Source organism: Girardinichthys multiradiatus, chromosome 22 (assembly GCF_021462225.1).
Source record: "Girardinichthys multiradiatus isolate DD_20200921_A chromosome 22, DD_fGirMul_XY1, whole genome shotgun sequence".
Classification (NCBI taxonomy): domain Eukaryota; kingdom Metazoa; phylum Chordata; class Actinopteri; order Cyprinodontiformes; family Goodeidae; genus Girardinichthys; species Girardinichthys multiradiatus.
This window is the reverse complement of record NC_061814.1, coordinates 7,029,134-7,046,473: the sequence shown is the minus strand read 5'-3', so window position 1 is coordinate 7,046,473 and position 17,340 is coordinate 7,029,134. Positions and strand designations below refer to the sequence as shown.

The 17,340-nt window shown below is 41.2% G+C and overlaps 1 protein-coding gene across 3 annotated transcripts; it reads right to left on the bottom strand.

Annotated features, from left to right (window-relative positions):
* Positions 1-209: 209 nt before the first annotated feature.
* Positions 210-16,798, bottom strand: cdt1 (chromatin licensing and DNA replication factor 1). 3 transcript variants are annotated; one of them, XM_047350866.1, is made up of 10 exons: positions 16,636-16,794; positions 4,531-4,872; positions 3,563-3,861; positions 3,276-3,470; positions 3,017-3,162; positions 2,483-2,583; positions 2,150-2,338; positions 1,821-1,985; positions 1,542-1,743; positions 210-789 (listed from the first exon to the last, which is right to left on the bottom strand). In XM_047350866.1, exons 1-10 carry the CDS (start codon positions 16,702-16,704, stop codon positions 629-631), a joined length of 1,869 nt encoding a protein of 622 aa, XP_047206822.1. In that variant the 5' UTR covers positions 16,705-16,794; the 3' UTR covers positions 210-628. The 3 variants fall into 3 exon arrangements, with proteins under 3 accessions (XP_047206822.1, XP_047206823.1, XP_047206821.1); XM_047350867.1 differs by having other exon boundaries at positions 4,531-4,886; positions 16,650-16,772; XM_047350865.1 differs by lacking the exon at positions 4,531-4,872 and having other exon boundaries at positions 16,294-16,798.
* Between the last annotated feature and the right edge of the window lie 542 nt (positions 16,799-17,340).

Genomic DNA, 17,340 nt, shown 5'->3' with positions numbered 1-17,340 from the left:
AGCTTTTTCAGTTTTACACAAATGACCAGGCAATAAACACTAAAGCTTCATTCCCTGTACATATTGGGGATGGATGGATGGATGTAGAAAACATGGTTTTATAAATTTTCAATCCTTCTAATTTTCTGATAAACTGGATTTTGGGTTTTCATTTGGTTAAGACAAAATCATTTAAATTTTACAGGAATAAATGACACACTGGGCCCACCGACCATTTCACTGTCATTTAATTGGAACTTAAACCTGTCCTGTAAAACAAACTGGCAATACAACACTTGGCAACGCACACAGTGTGACAATGACAGCAGGCTCAGACTGTAATGAACTGCACTCAGAAACATGTGGCACACCATTCCTAAACACTGCTGAGCAGTTCACTTTTAAAAAATGATTCCTAAAGGACACAAAGTCAGCAAACCAACACTACCCTTTTATAGGAAGCATAAAAAAACATCACAACCAAAATCTGGTTAAAAACAACATTTTCAAATACAGGTTGATCACCAGAACCTGGCAGGGTCAACACAGCATGAAGTTTAGAAAAAGTCTCACCACTGCAACAATCTGCAGATAAACCAAACAAACACTAGTAGTTTAAATATCGAGGCTGGTTTCACAGCAGAGTTCATCAGAATCCCTCCTCTTTGAGTCTGCGGTTCAGTTTGTCCAGAACGATGCTGACCTCCTGCATCTTGTTCAGCTTCAGGTAGAAATCCTTCCTGACGGGATGAATGCTCAGCCAATCAGGAGCCACTTCTGCCAAGAGACGAATGTGTTTCTCCATTTCACCTTTAATAGGAGACAGGACAGTAGATCAGTTCTGTTCAGGACAACAAATACAGAGTAAATGCTGGAAAACAATAGAACCTTTTCAACCAGTTCCCAGTGTATGGTTAAAAGTCATAATGCTTGAAAGTTCTCACATTTTCTCAGATCGCCACCACAACTGTAGCCTGTCTACGCTGAACCGCTGCTGGCCAATCACAGCTAACAGCGGCCAGCTAAACCCTCAGTATTTGCTGCAGGGCAGAAACTACGAGGGCAGGAGGATTGTGGGACAGACTGATTGTTTGTGTATGTGTGTGAGTGTGTGTAGCTAACTGTGAGGAAATGGCACATACAAAGTCATGCTATCGGTGCAGGTTGCATATATTGTTAGTTGCATTCAGTTAATTGGACAAATGGATGTTGCATGTCTAGCCATCAGCAGCTGATGGAGGTTTACGACAGGTTCATTTGGATTTGTTCCCTTGTATACATGCTTACTTCAGTAAGTTAGGTTACCTTTCACATATTAGTTCGTCAGTGAGGTTTAATGACCTGTTTATACATTAGAATGTGAGACAGATGTCCTGTTGGTTATTGATCAGTATTAAAACACATACAGATTCATTTCTACTAAAATGAACCAGTCTTTAGTTCAATTTTTTTGGGACCGCAGACAGAGAGTGAAAAGCTGAAGCAGTAGGAATACTTTAGCAAGGTTCTGAACACAGAACTGATTGATCCATCAGTGATATCTGTTTCCTGACTGAACCAACCTGGACTCAGAGCTGATCTGTAGCTCGCCACCATGCGGTTACACGCCACCTCCATGATTAACGCAGCTTTTGCCTCTGCAACAAACACATTTCGAAGGATCCTGGCCAGCTCGCCGAGCCTGGACATCATCAGCAGCCGTTCCTCCTGAGCAGGGTTTCGGGTCATGGCTGCCTGCAGCTTCTGGGCCTCTTTTGCCCGAATCTGTTGGAAGAAAAAGAAAAATTGGAAGTAAGGCTGCTGAACAATGAGCCCAAAAGAACCATGCTAACAATACCCACCTTGTCTAGCAGGGACTGGGGCACCCCTTTAAGAGAAGATGGAACCTGGGCTGCAGCAGAAATTGATGCTTGAGGAACTGTTGGATTCTGTGAACATATTGGTTTGGTACCTTCCCCATCCTTGTCTTCTGTGTTTCGGGCCAGAGAAACCAGAGCCTTCTCCAGCTGAGCAACAGAGAAGAAATGCAGCAGTTACATTTAGAGCAGAGTGTGGCGAAGTGTGGGAGCTCAGCATGAACAGGGTCACGGTTAGCTCTGAAACACTCCCCAACCTAAACAGCTTTATCTAACAGCTCTGGGCTGCACATCTGACACCACTGGCACCGCACCTTGGGGGTGATGAGCGAGCGGGCATTCTCCAGGACCTCCTGAACCGTCGACAATTTCTCTGTGTGAGGAACCTGTGGCAGCGAGCCAACCTGGATGGCGGGAACAGTGTCTACATTAAAGCGAGGATGCCAGCGGGTCAGTTTGTCTTCTGGAACAGAGACTGGAGGCACCAACAGGGACAGGAAGGTCTGCAGAGAGCAAAGGTTTCAAACAGAGGTCAGAGGTTTCCCAGAACAACAGAACAGCCATCATTACATCACTGTGCCAAGGTTGGCACCTCTCCTAAAAAACTGATTCTAGGCACACTGCACAGAACCAACCACAGAACCCACCTTGTGATGCTGTTTGACAACAGAGATCAGGTTCTGGTGAAAGATGTGTCTTCTCTCCAGGAGACGGGAGGCAGAGAGAACAGGTCGAGCTTCATTGTGGTCTGAAGGCAAATGTACACAAAGCCCAGGAGTTAACACAACTGTGGGACACATTTTAAGCCTTTGTTAAACGTTTAAGGCTGAAAGATCATGAATGCATAGAACCTCCAAAAAGGTGAATAAATAAAATGTTAAGCTGCTTCTGTCTTTTCTTTCCATAGAAGATCCAGTTGGCTCGGATTTTCTGCACAAAGCCAATGCCATTAACCCTGTTTACTCTTTTTCCTCATCCATTGAGCCTGGTTCAGTGGAAGGTTTCTCCCCACAGGCACCGCATGCTTGCTTAGGAGGAGGGATTGCTGCAGAATCAATGCCTCAGTCAACTGGGCTTCCTTCTATAAATCACTTGTATATAAATCCATCTATATGATCAGATAGTACTGGGATAAATGTGTGTGCTGTAAAATCCCAGGAGACGAAGTAAATTAAACTAACCAGAGCTGAGGACAGGCTCCAATGTGAGCTGGTAGCTTCCCTTTGAGATGTTGCGGTTGAACGTTGGAATGTTCTTCTCCTGTTTGAAGGTGTATGCTTCAGGAAACACAGTCTTTATCTGACCAACGTGGCTCTCCTCAAATCTCCTGGAAGAAAAACAATCAGACCTTTAGCAGCCAATCAGCTTCCCCAAACCTTACAGTAACACGATAAAACATCCTGCTCAGCAGACCCTGAGCAGGATCTATCCACCACCTACTTGTGCATCATGTCCTGAACTCCCTGCTTGACCTTGGCGAAGGTGGCCGTCTCAGAACGGTTGTACAACATGGCCACCACTGTGTCCATGCTCCTGAACATCTCAGCTAGTATCTTGTAGTGGTAAGGCAGGGACAGGCCCGGGGGCATGGCCTGGGCGAGGGTGTGATACCGCTGATATGCTGGCTTTTCAGTACTAATTAAGGAGGAGAGAAACAAAGGAGACATACTGGATTAAGCACCATGTTGTAAACAGAGTTCATATTGTTTATGGCTGAATTAACTAACCTGTCTGGATTCTCAGCCGGCTTGATCTCGCCTGCTTCCCTCTCTTCCTTCATCCTCTGGGCTTTAGCTGCCAGCTCTTTGGCCCGAGCCACAGAGAACCTGGGAGGCCTAGCCTCCGTGGTGGAGGGCCCGTTGGCTGTAGGAACAGGCAGGGCTGCATTGTTGGAGGCAGCTGGAGAGGAGGAAGCAGGGGGTGTGGAAAGAGGAGCTGAAGAAGTGGGGCTGGCAATGTCCTCTGCTTGTTTTTTGATCCTCTCAAGGCGAGACTTGAGCGCTGTGATGTCCTCCTTACAAAGAGCCTGTTAAACAATTTACAGTGAGATAAAGGTCAGGTGGTCGGTTCACGTCTACACGTCTTCTTCAAAGTCACATATGACCTAGCCCAAAATTATTCACACCCCTGGCAGATTAACAATTAAAGCCATCTTTTAATGTGACCATCAGGTTCCTTCTAGAAGTAATTTTAACATTTTGGAGCGATCCAGTCAGAATCCTGACTTCAGTCGGATAGAGAATCTATGAAGGGAGCTAAAGATTAGAGTGATGGTAGGTAGGCCTTTCAACCTCAAAGACTTAAAGCTCATCCCCAAAGATGTATCATCAATCCATCAAAATGGTGGAAGCGCAGGTCTTATGGACTGAATAAACAGAAAAACAAAACAGGTGATTCAGAATGTGACCTACTGATCCCTGATCAGAGCCGAGCCAGAATAAGATTAAAGGTTTTCCATCATTCCCAGTCTCACACCATAACGTCACTGCCAGAATAAGATTAAAGGTTTTCCATCATTCCCAGTCTCACACCATAACGTCACTGCCTAGAACCGATTTCGTTTGGATGATCTAAAACTAATGTCGGAAAAGTGATATTCTGTCCAGGAAAACCCAAACAAACACGTTGATCAGACGTAAACAGCACAGATGATGGAGCTGATGGTGCTTTCAGAGCAGAGCTGCGTCCTACTTACCTGTGGTGTCTCATCATGGAGGACAAGCTTCTTCCTGACTGTCCTTGATGTTTTCTCAGATGTGTTCGCCTCGGCCTGTCTGATCCCTCCGGCTTTCCGTCTCTTTTTGGCTAAAAACACCGCAGCCCCGAGATCAAACCCAGCATCGGCCGAGCTCCTCTTGGGAATCCGGGGACTGGACAGGTCTTTGCTGGGTTTGGTAGATACAGACTCCCCGTCATTAATCAGCCCCACTGCCTCGTCGATAACCCGGACAAACTCCTCATGGACCGCGGAGGAGCAGAGAGCATAGTCTTCAGAGGCTGAAGAGCCTCTAACGCCACCGCTGGGCTGCTTTCCTGCCTCCTTCGCTGCTCCTCGGATTCCCTTCTTCGTGACCCGAACCCGAGACATGCTGCTGTTGCCACCTTTTAATGTGACCATCAGGTTCCTTCTAGAAGTAATTTTAACATTTTGGAGCGGTCCAGTCAGAGTCCTGACTTCAGTCGGATAGAGAATCTATGAAGGGAGCTAAAGATTAGAGTGATGGTAGATAGGCCTTTCAACCTCAAAGACTTAAAGCTCATCCCCAAAGATGAATCATCAAAATGCCAGACAAAAGCTGCTCAACAGCTAGAGGGTAAAAATGATTTGACAGCTAACCTTTTAAGAAATCGCAGATAAAAATAAGAAGGATACAATATTAACTTTGTTTTATCCTTAGAGAGATGCCCGTCTTCTTTTGCATCAGAAAACAAATTTGATGGTTTAATGAAAACAAGGTATGAATAATTCTGGTGGCTAGCAACACTAAAACCAGATCATGGTAAATCCTGCTGACAGAAGTATTCATACCTCAACATTTCACCTCTTGTCTTGTTCCAACCACAAACTTGCACTCTTTATTGAGATTTAATGTGACAGACCAACACAAAGTTCATAACTGTGTGCATCTCTACTCGATCTGAATATCTGACTGAAGGTTCGCAGAATACTCAGTTTCAGTCAGACTGGATGGAGAACATCAATTCTTAAATTTTGCAACATTATTTTCAGTTAAATCCTGGTCTGGACTTTGACTGGGCCACTCCAATACATGAATATGCTTTATATCTGGCTGGATGTTCAGGGCGGTTGTCCTGCTGAAGGTGAAGCTCCACCTCCGTCTCAAGTTTTCTGCAGCATCTAAGAGGTTTTCTTCCAGGGTTGTCTGGGATTGAGCTCCATCCATCGTCCCATCAACTCTGACCAGCCTCTCTGTTCCTGCTGAACCTGTCTGCACAGCCACACTGTGCTGATCCCAGATCTGCCTCATTGGGCCAATATGCTTAAAACAGACCCTTTCTCTAAAAGGGCAAATATGGTCTACATTTATTGGCTAGATGATAAATTGGTCCAACATACAGAGGGGTCATGGAGCGAACCAATCAGAACCCACAAGAAAGCTTCTCTAGAGATGGGACCTGGATGCTCCTGTAAGTCCTGCGTTTTTCATTCATTCTGAAACCAGATTCCCTTTTTTGATGGTGCTGCCAACTGCTGTATGCTGAATAAACAGAACTAACAAAAGACAAAGCTGTCATGTCAGACATGAGCAGTGCTTCTTACAAAGGTTTTGTCTGGGTTTCCTTGTCAACAACAGCTTGTTTTCTCTGGGGTCTGCCTGGCTGAGAACCATAAAAAATAAAAATGTGCTGCAGCTTCTTTGATAGAGGCAGCAGACTGGAGTCCAACAGAAAGGCAAGGAATTACAATATAATCCCCCAGTTCTGCAGTAAAGCATGTGTCAGAACCCTTTAGCTGATTTCTTGAACTCAAGTGCTTCTAACTACATGTTGTTGGCTGGTGTTTGTAGACTCAAAATTGTGACAGCGCAGGTCTTATGGACAGAATAAACAGAAAATCAAAACAGGTGATTCAGAATGTGACCTACTGATCCCTGATCAGAGCCGAGCCAGAGAAAACTGGCTTCTGGGTCAGCTTTTATTTACTGCCATCATGGGTGCATGGTCAGCTCTAAGACTGGTCTGCAGCCCCTGCTGTGCTGCAAAGGTTATGAGAATATACAGGTCCTTCTCAAAATATTAGCATATTGTGATAAAGTTCATTATTTTCCATAATGTCATGATGAAAATTTAACATTCATATATTTTAGATTCATTGAATACTAACTGAAATATTTCAGGTCTTTTATTGTCTTAATACAGATGATTTTGGCATACAGCTCATGAAAACCCAAAATTCCTATATCACAAAATTAGCATATCATTAAAAGGGTCTCTAAACGAGCTATGAACCTAATCATCTGAATCAACGAGTTAATTCTAAACACCTGCAAAAGATTTCTGAGGCCTTTAAAACTCCCAGCCTGGTTCATCACTCAAAACCCCAATCATGGGTAAGACTGCCGACCTGACAGCTGTCCAGAAGGCCACTATTGACACCCTCAAGCAAGAGGGTAAGACACAGAAAGAAATTTCTGAACGAATAGGCTGTTCCCAGAGTGCTGTATCAAGGCACCTCAGGTGGAAGTCTGTGGGAAGGAAAAAGTGTGGCAGAAAACGCTGCACAACGAGAAGAGGTGACCGGACCCTGAGGAAGATTGTGGAGAAGGGCCGATTCCAGACCTTGGGGGACCTGCGGAAGCAGTGGACTGAGTCTGGAGTAGAAACATCCAGAGCCACCGTGCACAGGCGTGTGCAGGAAATGGGCTACAGGTGCCACAATCCCCAGGTCAAGCCACTTTTGAACCAGAAACAGCGGCAGAAGCGCCTGACCTGGGCTACAGAGAAGCAGCAATGGACTGTTGCTCAGTAGTCCAAAGTACTTTTTCGGATGAAAGCAAATTCTGCATGTCATTCGGAAATCAAGGTGCCAGAATCTGGAGGAAGACTGGGGAGAAGGAAATGCCAAAATGCCAGAAGTCCAGTGTCAAGTACCCACAGTCAGTGATGGTCTGGGGTGCCGTGTCAGCTGCTGGTGTTGGTCCACTGTGTTTTATCAAGGGCAGGGTCAATGCAGCTAGCTATCAGGAGATTTTGGAGCACTTCATGCTTCCATCTACTGAAAAGCTTTATGGAGATGAAGATTTCATTTTTCAGCACGACCTGGCACCTGCTCACAGTGCCAAAACCACTGGTAAATGGTTTACTGACCATGGTATCACTGTGCTCAATTGGCCTGCCAACTCTCCTGACCTGAACCCCATAGAGAATCTGTGGGAAATTGTGAAGAGAACGTTGAGAGACTCAAGATCCAACACTCTGGATGAGCTAAAGGCCACTATCGAAGCATCCTGGGCCTCCATAAGACCTCAGCAGTGCCACAGGCTGATTGCCTCCATGCCACGCCGCATTGAAGCAGTCATTTCTGCAAAAGGATTCCCGACTAAGTATTGAGTGCATAACTGTACATGATTATTTGAAGGTTGACGTTTTTCGTATTAAAAACACTTTTCTTTTATTGGTCGGATGAAATATGCTAATTTTGTGAGATAGGAATTTTGGGTTTTCATGATCTGTATGTCAAAATCATCCGTATTAAGACAATAAAATACCTGAAATATTTCAGTTAGTGTGCAATGAATCTAAAATATATGAATGTTAAATTTTCATCATGACATTATGGAAAATAATGAACTTTATCACAATATGCTAATATTTTGAGAAGGACCTGTAGTGACTACATACAAAAATTCCTGAAGAGATCCTGCTGAGATGAACCAAACAAACTCAAATTATTACTAATACCAAATGTTTCTAATTAATAAAAGAATTAACTGTTGTAATGGAAAATTATTTCAAAGTGCTCTGATATTCCCTTCACCTCTCTCATTTGATTCTGTCTTTTATCACCCACAGGTGACCTTCCATCTACCTCTCACCTCTGTGTTTTATTAGTGTTCTGTTATTTAGAGCAGATGGACTCTAAATTCAAATGCTGGAGAGTTTTATGGTTAACACTTCCTGAAGTGTATATTTCAAGGGAAGGTAGATGGGTGCCCTCATAAATAACTTTGTTAACTCTGACCCGGGGAGGGTCTAGGGGCCATATTTCTAAAACTCTTTGAAGTTGAGATAACACCCTCATTTTTGGTATAAATACTGTTTGTGATTTCTGTTCGGGGCTCTGTTTCACTGACTAACCTCAGTGTCAGGGTCTTCATACGCTGAATGTCTTTGAATAAAACTTATAAGACAAAGTCCGGATTTTCTCTTGTTATGAGTCAACTTCTACCCACTTTGATAAGAAAATTCCACAACAATTTTAGCGTCACGAACAGGATCTAACGTGCCAGGGGAGACCGCAGGAGGGGGCCACGGACGCCTGGCCAGCCTGAGAGTTGTTCTCAGTCCACTTCTATATTACGGAGGGGAGTCCTCATGTCCGCCTGCGGCTTCTGGCTGGTTAGATCCGAACTATTTGTCTTCAAATATATCTGGGTGAGAAGTTGCTCTGTATGATATAATGTATATTATTATTTTTATTACACATTAACCATCATCTCCTAACTAATTAATTAGGTTCCAGAGTTGCGAGAGGGAGGACATCAGCTGAGGGCCCGGTTACCCTGCAAAAGGAATTGCAGGGAGGTTCTCATTGGTAACGATGGGATAAAGCAAAACACAGGGTTTTGCGGGTGGTTTTTAGCAATTTTCTACACCTCATAAAGGAGAAAAGCCAGTGGGCAGACGTGCCGCTGAACAGGTAAAAAAAAAAAAAAAATGGTTCCGGAACCTTGAGGCATCAGGGGTGTCTCCTTCTTCAGACTCTGATTTATAAAATAATGAAAGGAAAAAGTGGGGATGATTGTGTTAAATGTGCTTTAATTTGGAAGATAAGTTTGGTTTTTCACAGCGTGGAAGTTTGAGTGTAAATAAGTGAAATAGTTTAAAAAGTTTCAAGTAAAACAGTTGATGGAAAAATAAAAAAAAACATAAGAAAAGATTAAAAAGCACAGAGTGCATCAATTAAGGGGTTAAAGAGTTAAAACTTTCCTGAAGGAAGTTTTGTTTGTCTTAAATATTGCGATCAGTCGGAAAAGAAGGTAAAAGTGAAAAGGGACATTAGAGATGCGAAAAGAAAGTTGTTTTAGAAAGGAGTATAGTTCATGTTGTGGAATGGAAGTGACAGGCAGGTGGACAACTGACTGACTGACTGATAATATTTCTTTGTGCAAAATCTGAACCTATACTAAACTTTTTCTTCTGCCTCTCTCACACACAAATACACACATATATGGGATTTGAGTTCAACATCTGCGTTTTTGAGTCTGAATTTTAGAAACCTGCCCTTCTCCATGGCTACTCCGCCAGAGACGCTTCTCCAGTACGGCCTGAAAGAGAGAGATCTGCCTTCCTGCATGTTGAAAATCGCAGTGTGACTTTCTACAAGAAAAAAAAAACGAAACTCAGAAGAAGTCTGGACCCTCTGAGATGGACAACAATCCATGCTGTTTGCAAGAGCCAGAAGAGTGATACACTGGATTTATATTGAAAGCATCTTATGCGGGCAGAAGAGAAACCGGAGCAAAGTTTCTTCTTTCTCCCTCCTGGAGAAGTTAACGTGGACAAAGAATGAGTGAATGTCTCACCAACAGACCGGGGAAGGGCCTGGTTGTTTTTTGGACTGATAGAGGACTGTGTGCCTGACAGTCTGACTCTGGAGTGATTTAGAAACTGATGGGGGTAACGTACAAACACACACACATTTGCATAAATCTTTTCCTATTTTCTGCAATGAAGAACGCTTATTAACCGCTGCTCATGTGACGCTTGCTTGACGTTGACAGATATAGCGGGTTAAAATATTATTTTAGGGTTAGAAAAGTATCTTTAAAAGGGTGATAACTTAGTACATTTGATACTTTCCGGTTAATTCTTTCAGAGAAGCAAGTTCTCTTTCGTCGTGGAATATTCAGGGTCAATTATTCTAGTTATTAAAAGTTATTAAAAGCAGAGGAAGTTACAACATCTCCAAAACTCAGCAGTAACCATGTGTTTCTATGTTATTCTCAGGACAGATCTCATGAAGGAGCATTTTTAAAACCCAGCGCATGCGTAAAACCTGATGGGTTTCTCCTTCAGATATTATTTTCTGTTGTCAGATTTTGTATTCCATAAATCTAATGGGTAGAGACCTCATTAAAACAGGCTTAGTTCTACTGCAGATGGTCTTCATACAGTTTCTGACACAGTATTTACAGTTTGGTGCAGTTTTTTGTCCGCAAGTGCTAACTGACGCTTATGGAAAGTACAAATTCATTGTTTTTCACAGCAGCTGCTGGGAAGAGGTTATATTAGTGTTTTTTTTCTTCCCTCTTCTGATTCATGCAGCGTGTTGATTTACACTGTACCTTATATCAGGTCCTGACAAAAAACTATGAAAGGTTTGGTTCTGCAGGTTCTTTTTTCTCCCTTTGGAGAAGGAAAGGACACCTAATCAGTTCTGTGTTGCATAGAAATATTAAAACACTTGTTGTTTTCTAAGATATCACCAGCTAAAAACTTTTAAAACTTTTGAGAGTAATTGGTTTTGTTAAACACATTTTCCTTGGTAAAACAAACCTTTAAAATGAGTATGAAAAAATTGGGTTATTTAGAAAGAATCTGATTGGACAGTGGTACCACACAAAAATTAAACTAATCTCATGCTTCCTAAAAGACTGCATGAAAAGGCCTTCAGAACCGTGGAGTTATTTTCCACCACAGTATCAAGTTTTTAAGGATGCTTTTTCTTTATTTTAAAACAGATCTGTATTTTCTGTTTTTGGCTTTTTAGCATAATGTTTGTCTGAAGCTTCTTATGAACTGGGTTAGGAGCAAATATGATCTGAGGTAAATTAGGAGCTGTGAACTAATAATTTTAAATCTGATTATGGTCCAAGCAGAAACAATATATTTAGCCAATCCTTCAATCTCTGCCGAAAGTTAACACCATTGTTCAATGCAGTAGTACTCAACTTGTGGTTCCTGGACTCCTGAAGCCTGTAAGCCATAGATTTTGGGTCCATGAAATTATAATACTTAATTAAAGGTAGACCGATTACCTATTAAAATAGATCTAAGTCAATGATGAGTTCCAGTCATTTTGGTGACTTTGAAATGCAATAATACTCAAAATTTCTACTCTGGGGAACACAGATTGGGGTTGAAGAGTTTAGTTTTGGAACCAAGGTTAGGATTTTTATAACAGAATCAAGACAAGTAAAATCCTTTATTTTAGGAAAAGAAAAGAAATAAAGGCTCTCTTAACAGTAAGAGGATGGTCGGCTCAAACTCAAGTCTCCTTGTTTGATTTCTTAGGGTTTAAAGATTAAAGGAATACATAGGAGTACAAAGGTACACAAGGTAATTTCAGATTACTAAGAGATAAAATATTGGAACATTTATCACCATTTGGATTGTAAAAGAGGGGTTCTAGTAATAAGTTCTCCCCAACTCTCAAAATTTAAATAGCCAAATTAAAGAAAATGATGTTTGTTCTTTTTGAAACACTATGTGGGAAAAAGTTCAGTTTGGAGACAAGCTTCTTATCTTAATTTATGATTAAGTCAGACACTGCAGTTTTGTTTTATTTGGGTATAACATGAAAATGTCAACGCTGACTTTTCTAATTTCCCCTCGGGGATCAATAAAGTATCTTTGAATTTGAATTGAATTAAATAAAAAATACTTCTTTGCATTTAACTTGAAATTCTGCAATGCAGCTGCGATCAAATTGAGCCAAACAAAAAGAGAACTATAACAATAACTCTCAGGATTGTAGTTATTATTACAGAGTTACAGTACAAAGAATTAGCAAAAGGTTTCAGCATCAGTAAATTTGGATTCATTTAAGAGAAAACTGTTGCTGTGCTTCTAAATACACTGAGATATCTTTGGACTATGTGCACTCATTTTTAAAAAGGATCCTGACGATTGTCATAACAAAATTGATCAATTATAGCATTAAAAGATATGGCTGAGAAAACATATTCTGAAAAGAGATTGTTAAAAATTTCTTTGATTTCTTGAAGCTTCAAATTTGGCCATTTGTCTGTCTCTGATGTTTTGTCTTTGTTTTGTTGGTATGAATGTTTGATTATATGTTGCATGAAACAATAATCCATGTTTGGAATAATGTTTCTAAATCTCAGATTGATTAAACTTTGAGTTTTCAGGAGAGTTAAGAAGCAGCTTGTTTCTGAGGTAGGTGCATGTTAATAGCTTTGCAGTTTAAGTTACACTAATGTGGGATGGGATGAAGAAACTGTGGGTCCGCCCATAGGCTGTCAATCAGAGGTTAGTTCTGCCTGACTCCGCCCACCTACTAGATTGGTTCATGCCTTTGCTGTCATGGTAACGCTCAGCACCTCCCTTCCTGAGTTTTAACACTGTTTAAGAGACAATAGAATCAAAATGCTTGTATTGATTGTTGCCTTAATAACATGTTTTTTTTGTATAATGATTAAGGATGTAGCATGACTTTTAGATTTATGTGTTTTATTATTAAAAGGTTGATGAAATAGTTTAAACTAGTTTGAAGAATTAGTTTTGCATGCAGAATCATTGGTGATTTATTAGATTGAAAGTTTCCCTGGTGCCATTAAGCTAGCTGACAATTCAAGATATGCCAAAAGTAAGGAATATATTTTTGATAAAGAATCAGAGTCATGCCTTTATACTTGGTGGGAATTATTTATTGGATTCAATTTGTAGGGTTTATTCATCCAAATTACATTGGATGTCCATTAATCTAATACTCATCTTTGTACAAGACAAATTAGGATGATATGTGACTAATTTCTAAGTGAGACATTGATGACGTGAATAACTAAAGTTTGTGTTTAGTTGTTGATGGAACTGAATTGCAGTTAAAAACATCTGGATTTTCTTTATGTTGCTTTCGTTAAATTCATAGTGACACATAGTTATGTCAGAATTCATTTCTTTGGTTCTAGGTTATGTGATCTTGGTTACTAAAACATTTTTGTACAAACTTTTTGCTGGATTGTCGCATGGGTTGGACCCTGCGTCAGAAGAGGGGAATGTCAGAATAAAGTAACATGGGGTTCCAAACGTTTTAGCACTCATGGGAAAAAGGGTAGTTCATACCTCCAGTGAAGACTTAGAGACAATGCGAGAGAGACGTTGTACTTTGTTTATATAAATGGTGCATAGCTCCCTAAGACCACATTCTGAAAACCTCTCTGAAATTATGGTGTTGATTCTTTTGTGAAATTTTATATCTCCACAGATTAGACCATTTTTGAAATTCTTTGTGGGTATTCTGAAACTATGAAATGTTGACCTGTAATCAGACCTTCCTCAAACATCATGTCACATTTTTGATATTCAGAATATTTAGCTGATGGTCATTGCTAGTATATCAGGTGAAGTCAGAAGATCAATTATTTGGATTTTGTTGGATGTTTTGATGAAGTTCATGTAGTTAAGCACTTAGGTTTGAGAATGGGACTTTGAATTGAAAATTAGCCAAGTGTTGTGAAGGCTCTACCTATTGTTCTCACTTATGTGAGATTGAGAAAAATGACACAGGCAAATCTCAGTCCTTTTGAAGTGCTGTGTGGCAGGTCTGCTAATTTGGACATGGGGATATTGCCAAGATAATTTTCTTCCACATCTTTGTGTGAAGATAGGATGTTGTTTTACTGTCAAAACCTGTCCACTGTGTTTTCTCAAGTTTCACAGACGGTGAAGGCTGCATTACCAGAAACAGCCACTTCCACCCTCCAGTTCTTTATTCCTGGCGACTGGATTCTGGTCAGAGAATTTAGGAGAAAACACAGGAAGTCCAGGTGCTGGAATGGCCCATATCAGATCCTACTAGACACCCAGGAAAGCTGCAGGAAAGCTGCAGGAAAGCTCCAGCTCCTCCAGCTTCATCTGGCTTCCAGGACACAAGTCATCTTCCAACTGGATCATCAGCGGACCACCACAAGATAAAGAACTGTAAGCTGATCACTGGCGAGTGATTGAACAGGTGGTTGAAGAACACTGTTCTTACAAGGGCACAATAATCCCTTGGGCAGTGCAACGTTATTTCAGAATCTACTTAAGGCCATCGCATTGCCTGAAAGTTAGAAATCATAAGGTAATTTGCCTCACTGTACACACACCACAGTGAGAGATTCTTTCCTCCCACTTTGACAGCGAGACTGACTCTGAGGAGGATATCTCGGATGCTTTTATCTAACTTTTATGTTTATTGCTTGATATTTATCATTATGGTATTATTACAAATTTGAATGTGTTCATTTCCACCGTTGTTTAGTTGGACTATGGAAGCCTAACTTCCAGCAGGTTAGAGTTCCTGTTTCTAAATATATTTCTAGAGGAGCTTCCAACGACCGCCCACCTGTACCAGACTGGTAACAGGGCAGCTTGAAGCCACTCAGGAGAGACAGCAGGATTTTTTGTTTTTTAAGTTGTGTTTATAATTTGTTTTCTTTAAAAAAAAACTGTTTGCTTTCAGTACCAGAAGAAAGGACATTCCACTTCAAGGTCACGATGCAGTTAAATGGAAGATGGTCTGTTCTGATGCTAATGATTGGTATTTCAAGTATTTTTATAACTCTTGTGTTCATTTGGGAAAAGGTGCAGCAAAGACAATGTAAGGCTAATTTGAGGAATTGTGTTAATAATACTCATCAGCTGATTCGAAGAGAGATCCATCACTTTTCTGACTACTATGATCATGCTGATAATGTCTGGTGGCAACTGATGCATCAAACCGTGAGGAAGATAAGAAATGATTGTTGTTATGTTTGTTGTTTGATTTCACGTGCTATTAATGATCAACCATTTTTGGTACCAGTTCCTATTGATACTACTTATGCTCTAGCTACTTTCTTTCCAGATAACCGGTTGGTGGAGGTCATTTTTCCTTGGGTGATGGTTTTGTAGAATTTTCTTTTGGTTATGTGATTATCTTGTAATCAGAAGAAAGGAGTGTAATGGAAAATTCTTTCAAAGTGCTCTGATATTCCCTTCACCTCTCTCATTTGATTCTGTCTTTTATCACCCACAGGTGACCTTCCATCTACCTCTCACCTCTGACCTCTGTGTTTTATTAGTGTTCTGTTATTTAGAGCAGATGGACTCTAAATTCAAATGCTGGAGAGTTTTATGGTTAACACTTCCTGAAGTGTATATTTCAAGGGAAGGTAGATGGGTGCCCTCATAAATAACTTTGTTAACTCTGACCCGGGGAGGGTCTAGGGGCCATATTTCTAAAACTCTTTGAAGTTGAGATAACACCCTCATTTTTGGTATAAATACTGTTTGTGATTTCTGTTCGGGGCTCTGTTTCACTGACTAACCTCAGTGTCAGGGTCTTCAAACGCTGAATGCCTTTGAATAAAACTTATAAGACAAAGTCCGGATTTTCTCTTGTTATGAGTCAACTTCTACCCACTTTGATAAGAAAATTCCACAACACTGTGAGAATTGATGCAACTTTGCCTGACTGCAGGTCTGTGTATAAACCTTTATTTACTGAAATAAAACCTCACAGATTTCAGGACAGCACCAATGTGATCTGGTTTCTTTGGGTCAAGAAAAAAACGAGGGAGCAAAAAAATAAGTTTAAAGGTTTTCCATCATTCCCAGTCTCACACCATAACATCACTGCCTAGAACCGATTTCGTTTGGATGATCTAAAACTAATGTCGGAAAAGTGATATTCTGTCCAGGAAAACCCAAACAAACACGTTGATCAGACGTAAACAGCACAGATGATGGAGCTGATGGTGCTTTCAGAGCAGAGCTGCGTCCTACTTACCTGTGGTGTCTCATCATGGAGGACAAGCTTCTTCCTGGCTGTCCTTGATGTTTTCTCAGATGTGTTCGCCTCGGCCTGTCTGATCCCTCCGGCTTTCCGTCTCTTTTTGGCTAAAAACACCGCAGCCCCGAGATCAAACCCAGCATCGGCCGAGCTCCTCTTGGGAGTCCGGGGACTGGACAGGTCTTTGCTGGGTTTGGTAGATACAGACTCCCCGTCGTTAATCAGCCCCACTGCCTCGTCGATAACCCGGACAAACTCCTCATGGACCGCGGAGGAGCAGAGAGCATAGTCTTCAGAGGCTGAAGAGCCTCTAACGCCACCGCTGGGCTGCTTTCCTGCCTCCTTCGCTGCTCCCCGGATTCCCTTCTTCTTCTGACCGAAGAAGTTCGTGACCCGAACCTGAGACATGCTGCTGCTGCTGCTGCCGCTGCAAAACCAAACACCGTGGGACCAGATCCCGAATACATATAAACAGCACCGCTCCGGATATGATCACGCTTCGAAGGAAGAAGAAAAGAATTTTCGCGCGAAATCCATAAAAGCCACGCCCCCATCCTGTCCGCCTCGTCGCGCATGCGTATCCAAGGCTGATTGACATTTTTTTCATAAAAAATTCTTCGAGAAGCTAAATATGTCCTCTGTTATAAACTTGAGACACACAGATCTGTATACAAATGACTGTCAGTATGTAACGACAAGCACAACACACTAAAATGAATAAATGAGTTAAACTGTCAAAGGCAAAAAAAAAAAATCAAGAGGAGCTGAAGTGAAAAAATCTTCATAAAATCTTGTAAAGTTTGGATTAACATATTTAAAAAAAAAAAGAAAATCTTTCTCAGCATAAATATGATTAAAAAATACAGTGAGTCTCTTTGACTTTAAGAGGGAGTGGAGAGGAGGGGTTCTGATAGGGAGAGAAACCTCAGGTTCTGTTAATGATTCACAAACAGCTCCAGTCTCTGAAAGAAACTGGTTTTTAAGGTTATTTATTTATAAAGTGTAAAAGTACAACAAAGCTCTTCACAGACAGGTTTAATTTAT

Bases quoted from the DNA above. Each gene is read 5' to 3' on its own strand.
- cdt1 (XM_047350865.1), bottom strand. From the start codon at position 16,704: ATGTCTCAGGTTCGGGTCACGAACTTCTTCGGTCAGAAGAAGAAGGGA. The intron at 2,584-3,016 runs GTTAGTTTAATT...ATTTGCCTTCAG, and splicing joins GGAGCCTGTCCTCAGCTCTG to ACCACAATGAAGCTCGACCT. The intron at 1,744-1,820 runs GTGGGTATTGTT...TTCTTCCAACAG, and splicing joins CCCAGTCCCTGCTAGACAAG to ATTCGGGCAAAAGAGGCCCA.